Raw genomic sequence first — 12,478 nt, 5'->3', positions numbered from 1 at the left:
GCATGCATACTTTACAGTGGCACCAGAGCTTCCTTACAATGTTCTGCAGATGAGATCCCCTGTAAATATCATCACTGATGATGTTTTTGTGGACAGATGGCCCCAAACAGCCCAAACATCCTTGAACAAGAACAATAAAATCAAAGAGCCCATATTCTGAGAACAAAAACTCTATAACAGGGTGGCATGGGTATAAAACACCGGAATAGGTCAAAGGAACAAGATGGTCCAGAGATGCGCACGCAAGGACTTGAAAACAAAACATTTTTTATCGCATGTTCTTATTTATTTTATGTGGAGGGTACGCACGACACAGTGCTTAGGTGGAGGTCAGAGGCCAACTCTTGGGAGTTGGCTCTCTCCACGTGGGTTCTGGGAATTCAGTTCAGGTAGTCAGCTCACATAGCAAGTGTCTTTCCTACTGAGCTGTCTCTAAGGCATCTAGGTGCAAAACCACTTATTTGAGAAAACTGGCTAGAACAACTGAATATCCAAAACCAAACAAAAAATGGGAAAAAAAAGAAAAGAAAAATAACAAAGTTCATACCTTATACTGGATGTAAAGTCTATTTACAAAGGAATAGTAGGAATAGACTATAAGAGAAAATCTTTGTGGTTGGGGGTCATTCAAAGAATGGTAACTACAAGGAGGCCGAGAAGACAAGCTAGGAGCCAAGAGAGAGCATCTCTGCATAGCATGCAATTCATTAGGTCTGATACAGGACCCTTCAGGAGCTCTCAAAAATCAATGATCAGAAAGCAAACACCCCAAATGCAAAATGTTCGGCCAAGATCTGAACAGCAAGACAGGCAGATAGAAGCTGGTCAAGCAAATGTAGGGGCTGGAGAGATGTGAAGTGGAGACTCGGTCACACTAGACACTACAGGGCAGGCTGAAATGAGAAGATCACCAAGGCCAGCTGGGCAGGATGGCTCACACCTGTGATCTCAGCATTGTGGAAGCAGGGCAGAATCATTTTGAATAGTTTGAGGCTAGCCTGGTCTACCCAGGAGATCCTGTTTCAAAAAGCCAGAAGAGCCAGATGTGGTGGTACCTGGCATGATTTTTATTTTGGAACATTCTACTAGGAAGGCAGAGGCGGGTGGATCTTTGTGAGTTCCATCCAAGAGTACATTGTGTCTCAAAAACAAATAAATAAACAAGCCAAAAAAGGGTTAGAAATGTATGTAGCTCAGCTGGTAGAATGCTTGCCTAGCATGCCCAGCATGTTCAATGCCCAGCACTGCTTAAACCAGTGTGGTAATGCATGCTTGTGAACTAATACTCAAGAGGTAAGGGTAGGAGGGTTAAGAATTAAATGTCATCTTGGCTATATGGTGAGCTAAATGGCATGAGATTCTGTATCTATCTATCTATCTATCTATCTATCTGTATATACATATAAATACATACACACACATATATGAGGAAGATTTAGAGGAGGAAGAGAAAGACAAAGTGGCAGAGACTGGGGAGGACAGATCACGAGGGTAAACACTGACTGTATAGCAACCTGGGAACCTGGGAGATGAATCCTAGGAGAAACGCACCGTGAAAACTGTCAGACAGAAGAGACCACACCCTACAAGCTCATTCACGTCAAAAATGGCAGGGAGCAAGGGTCCAAGGAGATGTGGGAAGGACCACAAAACCATAGGGATGCTTCGTTGGCATCTCACACAGCAATCTGTGTTAACACAAATCCAAATGCCCACCGTAAATATGGCCTGTCAATTATACATTATGAAAGCCACCTTCAAATTAAAAGACTAATGACAAATTGGAAAAGAGGTGTGTCTGTGCGTGCACGCACGTGTGTGTGTGTGTGTGTGTGTGTGTGTGTGTGACAGGGTTTCTTATAGTTCAGGCTGGTGTCCAACACATTATGTAGCTGAGGATGACTTCAGACTTCTGGTCCTCTTGCCTCCACCTCCTAAATTGTGGGATTGCAGGCGTGCCTCACCATGTCTGGTTTATCCAGTGCTGGAGATGTGGCTTGCTCAGAGTCCACAACCACTACATTTGAGCCATAATGGAGCCGAGGTTGGTGTTAGGAGGATCTGGTGTATCCCCTGAAGTCCTCCCTTACACTGTCCATCTTCAGTCCCAGAATCATCTGATACCCTATTTGAAAATTCCAACCAGAAGAGAAATGTGGCACCTTGGTGGGACAGGCTTGGGGTAGGTAGGCAGTTGAGGTGGCATAATATTCCCGTTTACAACGTGTCCCAAGATGAGTTGCTCATGACTCTCCAAAGGCCCTTACTCTCTCTTTCTTTTCCAAGCCATAAGGAACTTGGCTCCCAGACACTGTGGCATCATCTCCCTGCTCTGCACCTTCTTCATTCCTAGTCCCTTCTACTCCTGCCCTTTAGGGAGTCTTTTCTCCCTGAGTTATACACCATCTATTACTTACATGGTTGCCTCATACTTGAATGCTTTCTTCCCAAGGGATGTCTCGGAGCCATCTCGTTTGAGATCAGGCCAACAGGATAATTCAGTTTGGGTAGAGGTGCTTGTTTCCAAGCCTGATGAACCTAAATTCAATTTCCGAGACCCACGTGGTCTATCAAGTCTATTGCCCAGCAGGCATGGCCGGCTTTGAACTCAGCTTTGGGCTACAAGCTTGAACCAATCAACTGGCAGCTTAAAATATAGCTTCCAATAATGCTTAATAAGGAAACACCAACGCGGGACTTTTCTGGTTCTCATGTCTCCTCTTCTAACCAGTGGCCTCTTAGAAGAGATGTGGAGTGTGTGTATGTGGGGGTGCACAGGGTCGTGGTAAGGCAACAAGAGAAGGGAGAGGAAGGGGGAGAAAAGTCTGACCTCGAGATGTAGGGAAAGAGGCCTCAGAACTCAGGCTGGGTTAAGACCATCTGCTGCTAGGGCAATGATCTATCCAGCCAGCAGTCTCGTGTGGGTCATAACCACACTCAGTGCGTATCGTAACACAGGAGGCCTAGATATGGGCATATGGGAAAGGACCTCTGTTCATTATCTCATTACTCATCTTCAATTCCTTCAACCTGGGTAACCTCAATGGTCATTTTCATCACTAAACAGGTGGGGAGGGAGGAGAGGTGTAGTTCAGATGCTCCTCGAACAATGGTTCTCAACCTGTGGGTTGTGACCTTTTTCCCAGGGGTCTCCTAAGATTTTGGAAAACACAGATATTTATATTATGATTCATAAGAGTAGCAAAAGTACAGTTATGAAGCAGTAACAAAAATAATTGTATGGTTGTTGTCACTACTGCATGAGAAACTATTAAAGGGTCACAGTCTTAGGAAGGTTGTGACTCACTGTGCTAGAGTCACCACTGTTCTACCCAGCTAGTCCTAGAAATGCAGAGCACTAACCGGCTAGGGAACCAGAGCCTCCTGGGGGTCCACTTAGAGAGTGCCTGATATCTCCACCCATGCCTCCTCCCCACAACCAGCCTCAAAAAGCAACTATGTTGCCATGGGGTAAAGATAGGAAGCTGGGAGGCGGGGGAGCTGGAAACCAGCAGAGGAGACCGTGTAGGGGAAGTGGGGCCCACAAGCAGGAAAAAACTGCAGTACCAAGCCAGGGGCAGGAGCTATGGACAGGGGTCCCTTAGTAAGGGCCAGGTTAGAGGGTCCCTGGCCTGCAGGGCGGAGGGCCAGTGAACAGAAAGGCCTAAGAAAGCTAGTGGCCTCTTGAAGGAGGTGTGGCTAGGGGCTCCTGGGACAGGGAGTATGCAGGGCTGCTGGGCTGCAAATGTGGCTGCGCAGCCAAGAAAGGGAGGGAAGGAGAAAGGAGGGGGTCCTGGGAGTCTAGCCTGGGAGGGAAAACAACCCAGTCCGGGTTGGGAGAGGGGCCTTAGACCTCAGACAGGAGGTCCAGCCCACCCCACCCTCACAAATCTCTGCTGCCTAGGCTGTGACTGAAGTGTTGAAGAGGACTAGGGTCTTGTGTGGACTGGGGGATGGGGTAGCCTCTTGATGTGCTTGTTGTAGGAGGGAAAGGGACAAAGAGGTGGGCATAGAGGAAGACAGTGTGAATGTTTATACAGCTAGGTGGTGGGACACAGGGTAGGGGCTGGACAACCAGGCCTTGGTGAGCCTTGTGGGGTGGATTGATGCAGTCGAGAAAAAGTGGAGTAGGAACAAAGGTAGTGCTGGACTACCTACAGCAAAGGGGGAGGAGGAGGTTCATAGGGTAGATTTGGGGGTGCAGAGTGTATGACAGTGCTTGGCGAGACCATGCAATGTTGGGACGGGGAAGCAGGACAGTGGGTAGGTGCCCTTTGTAGAATCTACCAGCCAGCAGTGCAGAAGTACGGGGTGGCTCATGGCAAAGCGCCGTGCCCTTGTGGATGGGAAAGCACGTGGGTGTAGGTTGCCTACAGGCTGATTATCAGGGAGGTACAATGTACACCGAGTTGTGCGCGGGACTCTGCTATGTATGGGTCTGGGTGAAAAAAACGGGTGCAGTGTGCACGCAGGCTTTTTGCGGGTTCGGGTGAGGGGCGTGGCTGTGCATCGTGTGCCAGGCCTCCGGAGAGGCGGGGTGAACTGTGCAGGGGCGGGGCCCGGGCAGTTGGCGGTACACGGGTGGGGGTGGGGATTTGCGGGACACCGAATGTGCGGGGTCCTGCGGTGCAGGGACAGGGGTAGCGCGGCCTCCGGAAGCGAGGGGGCGCTGTGCCAACGCGGGCACTGTGCGGGACGTCGCTCCTTCCGGCCCGGGAGGTGCGGCTGCCATGGCGCGGAATGTGTTGTGAGTAACGTCGTCGCCGGGCTGAACGGGCAGCACAGGCCAGGTCGGGTGGGCGCGGGGCCCGGGCGGTCCCGAGGACCGGAAGCAGGAAGCAGGAGGCGCCCGCACTCGGCTGGTTTCCCCGCAAAGGTCCACGCGGCAGAGCCACCGCTGTGTAGTGTACTGGCTGTCAATCACAGCCAACGGCGCGGGTCTGCTCTGGCAAAAAGCCAGAGCTGGGCTGAGATCGGCCGGTGCTGGCAGTACTCCTGGTCCATGCCCCCAAAAGTTGCTGCATTCACAGATCTCCACGTGGCCAGCAGGGCTGGCCTCCCACAGTCTAAGCAGGAAACACGTGTTCATTGAACACGTGACCCACTAGATGGGTGGCCCTGGGTTGAGCATTAATGTGGGTTTGGGGGTTCTCATGGAGAAGGAAAATGGGGAACCTTGCACACAGCTGGGGAGAGGACTGTAGGAATTGCCTGGTGGGCACCCGTGTGATTTTTTTCGCAGGCTGACTTAGGAGGGACAAGGGCCCTCAGAACCATGGCCGTGTGAGCCAGTTTGGTTCAGCTCCCGTGCTCACCCCCTGGCTTTGCAGGGAGCTCGTGGGACCCATGTGTGAATGGTTGGTGGTGGGTGAAGACAGAGTGAGATCAGGGATAAGGCCTGAGCTACCGAGAGCAAATCACAGCCTAGTTACCACTGAGGAGAAGACCCAAGAGTTTCACTTGAGGTGCGCTGCTGGTGAAGAATAACAGGAAGGAAATTAAGGGAACCCTGAAAAGCTAACATCAGAAGAGCAGCAAGGCTGGGACCAAGAGGAGGCTGCAGTTTTTCTAGGGGAATCACCAGCCTTGGGACACACCCAGCAGGCAGTTTGTGGGGAGAGCTGGTGGATAATGGCAGCTCTAGGGAGAAGAGAGAAATGCAAATAGTTCACATGGCCCCTATGTGGTCTCTGGGCCTCTGCTCTCAGGTCCTAATCTTGAAGATTCAGAGACTAGGAAGTTTAGTGTGCACTGTATCCCCCCCCCCACACCACCTTTAAGGAAGGTCTTCCCAATTTTGTCCTCATGCTCTGCCACAGTTGAGCCTTAACTGATAACGTGAGGCCATCTTGAGTACCACAATTGACCTGTACTTCAGGGCTCCATATCCCCCTTTTCTTTCAGGAGCTTCTCCCTGACCCCTTTGCTTCCTGTTCCTGTAGGCACAGAGTTCAAGGTCCTCTCAGGGAGGCTCTACCAGAGCATCGGCAGCAATCTCTAGGCCACTAGTCTGGCAACAATGTATGGATTTGATCACTGGGTTGGCTTTTGAGCTATCAAGTTTAGCAAACATTTAGCTCTGGGTCCTGCCTCAGAGGCTCCCAGCAGGCTACCTTCAGAGTCATCTGAAACCCAGGTATCTGCTTCTCAGCCCTGAACACACACACACACCCGTGCCTGTGCTCCCAGGTTTGACCCACATGGCACACTGCTGGCTATCAGTGGGAACTATAGGCGGTCCTGTGTACCCACCCTCCACCTGGACATCATGGACCGTGCACCTCTAGTAAATCCACAGGCCTTGAGTTTCTCCACTTCATGACAGTTCAGTGGGCTGGGAGGGTGCAAGACCACCAGGAAGAGATTCTGCTTTGTCTGATAGGGGTGAAAAACAGTGTCTACCCCAAATCCTTAGCAGCTTCTGCCTGTTTGGGTAGTTTTAGGAGTCCAGTGAGGTGCTGCCAGCTTGGAGCACCATGTTGGAAACACTGTTTTCACCAGCCTCCAGCCCATTGGTCTCCCTCTCAAGGAGCAAGGGCTCTTCTGTGCTGAGGGGGAGAATAAAGGGGTCCTTCTCCCAGGCCATGGGGATATCCAGAAGCAGGAGTTGGTAGGCCTTCGAAAGACATGGTACCTTCAAGTGGAGTACCACCACCACTCTGTTCGTGAGGTCCTCCCTCCTTTGCTCTCTTGCATTTTTACAAGCTGGGACTACGACCATTATTCTGCCACCATGCCACACCATAAGCCTCAGCTCCTGGTTTTTGTTTTTGTTTTTTAAGCTGCCCCATTGCCCTTTCCGTAGGCAAGTTGTAGTGTCCATAACCCTGGCACCCCAGAACGGAGGCTAAGGACTGAGAAGCTTCTTGTCCCCCTCCTGCCCACACATCCCAACCCACCCCTGCACTGATCAGACCATGCAGTAGGGACAGGCCCTGTGACATCCATGTCCTGATACATGTCCTGTGTATAACAGCCCCCAGCCTGCCTTGACCCTACTGGTGTGAGTAGATACATGAGCCTGTAGCAGTGTGTGTGTGTGTGTGTGTGTGTGTGCGCACGTGTGTAGCCCTAACCCCCTAATCTCTCCTGAACAGGTACCCCCTCTACCAGCTGGGTGGCCCCCAGCTCCGTGTATTCCGAACCAACTTCTTTATCCAGCTGGTGCGGCCTGGTACTGCCCAGCCTGAAGATACTGTGCAGTTCCGGATCCCCATGGAGTAAGTCAGTTCCAAAGGAATTTGGGGGTTGGGAGCAGCCCCTAAGATGTAGGTCCTGTCCTGTTTTCTAGCTCAGCTCCCCAGGGCCAGGCTTTTCCTGTGGTGGAAAGACCTGGGGCCACTTTGCTTGCTCAGCAGATGGTGGAGGGGCCTGGTGTTTGCAGAGCTCCAGGCAGCCAGAGAGCAAGCATGCTCTTGGCTGCTTTCCTGGCTCGCCCTCCACCTGGGGAAAGCTTAACAGAAAGCCTGAGATGTGTTGAATTCTTGCCTCCATCCTTATCCCAGGAAAGGAGTCCCCGGAGGCTGGGTTGGAGCATGCCGAGATTTGCAGAGCTTCTGGATTGTTAGCCTGAGCTCCTCACCTCCTCCTGCTCAGTTCAGTGGGCCACTTTTTTAGGAAGGCGCAGTGCAATCCCAACTGCTGGTGCTTCTCTTGAGTCCTAAAAGCCTCAGGGATCTGCTCAGCTCGGGGAGAAGGGGCAAAGGGGCAAGGGGAAATACCTATAGAAGCTGGGGTAGGGTCTCTTCAGCCTTACAGACATGCACAGAAGCTTATGGTGGCCAGGGTTGTGCTGAGAGCCTATGTGGGCTTCATCTACCCTGCCCTAGAGGCCCCTTTCTAGCAGCAAACATTTCTTAGCTCACAGTAACAAGTCTTTAGTCTCAGGCCCGATACTCTACATTTTATCAGAGTGAGCCCAGCTTGCTCCTGGTGATGATCAAGGACCCAAGAAGAGAGAACCAAGTAAACCAAGCTGATGAAACCAAGCTCTCATTGCCCTAACTTAGCCCTGTGTCTGGAGAGAGGACAGTACTGAGACTCAGATCCATCTGGCCACAACCGCTTCTGAACTCTCATCCTTATCCTTGGGTAGGATATCTTCCTTTGTATCTTTTATCTAGGCTTAGCTCAGACTTGTTTTCTTTCTGTCCAGGATGACCAGGGTGGACCTCCGGAATTACCTTGAGCAAATTTACAATGTTCCTGTGGCTGCTGTGCGCACGCGGGTGCAGCATGGTGGGTACCCATGTTGGTGACTTGCCTCCAGGATACAGCCCTGTGTCTACTCCATGTCTCCAGACTCTCCATGAGGGGCTTGGGTGACTTGCCAGAGTCACATGGGGCTCGTCAGTGGAAGCCTGCCCCTAGTCCCTTGCCTTGTAGTTCATTGAAGGTCCTCAGAACTTTTAGCTGTGACCCTGAAATGTCCTCTGCTCCTTTGACCCAGAACCACCTCCTTAGCCTGGGCTGGTCTCTAGTAGGTCTCCAGTGTCCCCTCCTGTAGTAGGCCCTGATGTGGCCCATCAGTGGCAGAACCAGTGGCCAGGGCTGGCTGGCAGTACTGCCCCTGAGAAGTACCCTCCTTAGAGAAGCTATATTTCACCAGAGAGGAAAGAGGTCCTTTTTATTCATTTAAAATCTTTTGTTGTCATTTCTATTTTCAAAGACTATTTTTACCTAAACATAGAAACTGGTTTTGGTGACAATCCTGGGAGATCTGTCTGAGATCCCTCCTGGTCCTCAGTCTGCCCTTTGAAACCCCCACCTCTAGATGAGATCCGAGGCCTTGCTGGAAAATGGTTCCTAGACTGTGGGGCTGATCAAGGGCCAGGAGCTAAGGTGGGGTCTGCTGTCCCCTCACAGGCTCCAACAGGAGGAGGGACCACAAGAACGTAAGAATCAAGAAGCCGGACTACAAAGTGGCCTACGTGCAGCTGGTGAGTAAGAGCAGCCCTGTTTCTGCTCCTTGTCACAGCTGGGTCCTGGGGCTGTTTGTGCAATACACTCCACCTTTCTGGGACTTAGACCTAGAGACCTGGGGAGGGAGAAGCCGAGGTCCTAGTGCACCTCCGCAGAGCTCAGGAAGTCCATTCCTTCTTTTGTGGTAATGGCCAGTGCCTTGGCTTTAGTTTGGTGAAAACAGAAATCAGAGGATGGATGTGAAAAGTCACAGCTCTGTGATGACCCAGCCTTGGGCAGATCCTGGGGCCTGGTGCAGAGCTGATGTTCCCTAGGAGCCCAATGCAGTGAAGAGGTTGAGCTCTCTGGGGCACAAGGGCCCCGCACATCCCGCTGTTAGTCCTAGCATGACAGTGATTCCACCAGTACAGGCACCAGAACCTGGGGTCCAGGGAGAGAACTTCTAGCTGGAGCCTTTATTCACTGAGATGCAGAGTTCCAGGAAGTATCAAGCATTTTCAAGCCTGCTTTTGCTCTCTCATCTCCTGGATCCCAAGTCTTTGAGACCAGATTTTAAACCACCACCCTTCAGTCTGAGTGTCCAGGAGGAATCCCCTTTGACCTCTGGGAATCTTGGCGGGAAGACTCCACTTGGCAGGGTCCATTAACTAGCTCCCCACTGCTTGAACCCCATAGGGGGGCTTCCTCCAATTTCTCTAGTTTCAGTGTAAACAGCCCTCTAGGGAGCCCAGCCGCTGCAGCCGGCCACTAGATGGCAGTAATGCTATTAAGAACGGGGTCCTCTCACCCCGCCTGGGCTGGATGGCTGTTTGTTCAAAGACCCTGTGCGGGAGGCAGCTTTGCTGAAAATAGAGCCACAGTTGTTCTAAATAGGGCCTAATATTTGCTGTGCACAAAATCAGCCATGCAGGTGGGAAAAGAAGGCCCATCTGAAGGCCTGTCTGTGTGTGCACACTGGGTGTTGAATCCACCCATCTGTCTCTGTCTTGGCCTGTGGGGCCACATCCACATGCTGGCATTTGCCACAAGTCACTTCAGAGACAGCTACAGTTACAAGTGGCTTTTGAGACATCTGAGCCCCTACATTCCCCCCCTCAGCCCACCACGCTCGTGAAAGCTGGACTCGGTCGTTCTTAGATCTGGTGTCTGCAGCTGCCCTCAGACATGTCCATCTTCCTCTGTGAAATCGTGATAAATGGGGGCCCATCATCTCCCCACTGGGCAAGGCTTCTAGACCAGAATTAAAATTTGTATCGCACCCCATTTCCCAGCTCCAGTCTAGAAATGGTTAGTGTTTGGGACTTCCAGGCTGTATCTGCAAAGACCGTCTTTGTCTTCTAGCGTGGGGTGGGGGGCTTCTGGTAACCGCATCGTGAGGCTCAGGAAGGGGCAACCAGAGAGACAGTTCATTGTGAGTGTGGAAGGGAAAAGGCGGGTCCCACATGGTGGGCGTCCACATTTCTCTTCTGACAACCTGATAAACATCTTTTTGGTCGGGTGGGGAGGGAGCCTTAGCAAGCTCTCAGTCCCCACATAACAAAAAGAGCATTGACCGTGTTTACACAGAATGGTGTTTGACTGAGTGGTGCACACAGGCCCTGAGCCCTAGGCTCCAGAATAAATGCTATGGGCAGGCATGGTCCAGCCCAACAATGGCCCTTGGGGCCCTGGGATTACTGGAGCCAGGACTGGCTTCTCCACTTTTCCCCTTGGCCTTTTTTCCTTTCATGCCTTGGGCCCCTCAAAACCGGCTCTCCCTCCTTGGAGGGTGGGTGGCTACATTTTTTAAAAAGTATGAAGTAATTATCTTTAGAGATATTCCTCAGAAGTCTCAGAAGTCATACGGGCACCCGTAGATGGTGAAATAGGTCCCTTGCTTGTTGTCTCTGCTCTTTCCCAATACCGCCCGCATAGGCTGTTTTAGCTTTGTCTCTGGACCTTAGGCTATCAATTTGGGCTCCAGCTGCCACCAAACCCAGCTGTCAGTTCTAGGTGTACAATCAGCTCTGCTTCTGAGCTACTGCCCCCCTTTTTTTTTTTTTTTTTTTTATTGAAAAGCCCATACTAGCCTTGAAACTTCTTGTGTAGCCAAGGATGGCCTAGAACTTCTGATCCCCTTGCCTCCATCTCCCCAGTGCCATTACAGCACCAGGCATGAGCCACCCCAAGTTTTTGTGGTACTAGGGATCAAACCCAGGGCCTCATTCATGCTAGGCAGGAACTCTACTAACTAAACTATCTACCCAGTCCCAAAGCAAGTCTTTGGGGGCCAAGTGCACACCTCTGGCAGAGCTTACTAAGGGGCCCCAGATTCAGAATTCCCTAGTTGTCCACATACGAGACAAGAGGGAATGGTAGGAGGGGTCTCTGCCTCCAGCTTGGCTCTTTTGTGCCCCTTCCCTCTTAAACCTTTTATCTTGGAGATGTTAGCAGGCTGCAAGTGAGCCTCCCAGCCCTGTATCTGCCTAGAGCCTTGCAGAACTAGCTCATTCCCCCTCCCAGGGCCTTCACTGGTGCTGGCCCACATGCTTGGGGCCCCAGGCTGGGACGTGGCCATGCTGACACACTCTGAACTTCTAGTTAATTTGCAAAGCCAGGCTTGATTTATAGACTGCTGCGTATGTAGGTTCCCTGTCGTTGTGTGCATTTTATTTGCCAAGTTCGGAGCCTGGAGGAGGGCGGCCTTTAATGTGGCTGAAGGCTTTTAGATATTTTGGATGGAAAAAGTTTTAGCATGGCACCAGACGTCATTTGTGTCCTGTTTTTCTGCTCCTAGTTCCTGCCCCCAGTTCCACCGGCTGCCGCCTGGTGAATGGGCCTTTGCTGGACTACTTTTAATGAGCCCTGGGCTGGTGCAGACCCCTGTAAAGAGATAATGTCCATGAAAAGGGCCATTGTCCCAGTAATAGCCTGCCGCTGATAGATAAAGGTTGAAGGGCTGGCCTGCAAGGTGTTTGTTTTCCCAGCAGGAACCCGGGCCTAGAGACACTGGTGGCTCATCATCCTGTTGTTTTGTCATCCTGAGTCCAGGATTGCTAGCCTCTAGGCATGGAAACCCTCAGTATGATGGGGAGGCCAGCCTCCCGCCCTCTACTAAGCCCCTGTTTTTCTCTCCAGGCCCATGGGCAGACCTTCACCTTCCCAGATCTTTTTCCAGAGAAAGAGCCCAGTCCTGCAGACCCTCTGGAAGAGGAGCCTCAGCAGCAGAGGCAGAGCAGCGACCCCCGGTGCCCTGGTATCCCTTCTTGGTTTGGCCTATGACCTGTGGGACTGGACCACAGACCTAGTAAGCACAGTAATTCTGACAAACCCAAATAAAAATCCTTTGTGGAGAAAGAACTGGCCACTTTGCTTTCTGTCATGGATGGTGCCTCTGGATCTTTGACACATGTGGTGCAGGAGGCCTGGCAGTGGGTAGAACTGAGGAAGGTCAGCTTTCTGGGACACCGACAGCAGTGTGAACGTTCGTGCCTGATAGGACTCAGGAGCTTAGGGTGGCTCTGTGGGTGCAGAAATCCACTGCCAGGCACGTGTTTGAGCCCCAGGAAACAATCGC

The 12,478-nt window shown here is 51.6% G+C and overlaps 1 protein-coding gene across 1 annotated transcript; it reads left to right on the top strand.

The window, feature by feature from the left end:
* Nucleotides 1–4,594: 4,594 nt before the first annotated feature.
* Mrpl23 (mitochondrial ribosomal protein L23) lies at nucleotides 4,595–12,255 on the top strand. Its single transcript, XM_041667054.1, has 5 exons — nucleotides 4,595–4,747; nucleotides 7,098–7,220; nucleotides 8,156–8,238; nucleotides 8,866–8,939; nucleotides 12,040–12,255. Exons 1-5 carry the CDS (start codon nucleotides 4,731–4,733, stop codon nucleotides 12,181–12,183), a joined length of 441 nt encoding a protein of 146 aa, XP_041522988.1. The 5' UTR covers nucleotides 4,595–4,730; the 3' UTR covers nucleotides 12,184–12,255.
* Nucleotides 12,256–12,478: the final 223 nt, after the last annotated feature.

This window comes from Microtus oregoni, unplaced genomic scaffold (genome assembly GCF_018167655.1).
Source record: "Microtus oregoni isolate MIOR12 unplaced genomic scaffold, Mior012 000016F_ref0000370, whole genome shotgun sequence".
Taxonomy (NCBI): Eukaryota; Metazoa; Chordata; class Mammalia; order Rodentia; family Cricetidae; genus Microtus; species Microtus oregoni.
The sequence above is the reverse complement of the archived record's forward strand: the minus strand, read 5'-3'. Positions and strand labels throughout refer to the sequence as shown.

Excerpts from the sequence above, each read along its gene's own strand:
- Mrpl23 (XM_041667054.1), top strand. Across the intron at positions 7,221-8,155 it reads CAGTTCCGGATCCCCATGGA|GATGACCAGGGTGGACCTCC; the intron begins GTAAGTCAGTTC and ends CTTTCTGTCCAG. Across the intron at positions 8,239-8,865 it reads GCGCACGCGGGTGCAGCATG|GCTCCAACAGGAGGAGGGAC; the intron begins GTGGGTACCCAT and ends GTCCCCTCACAG.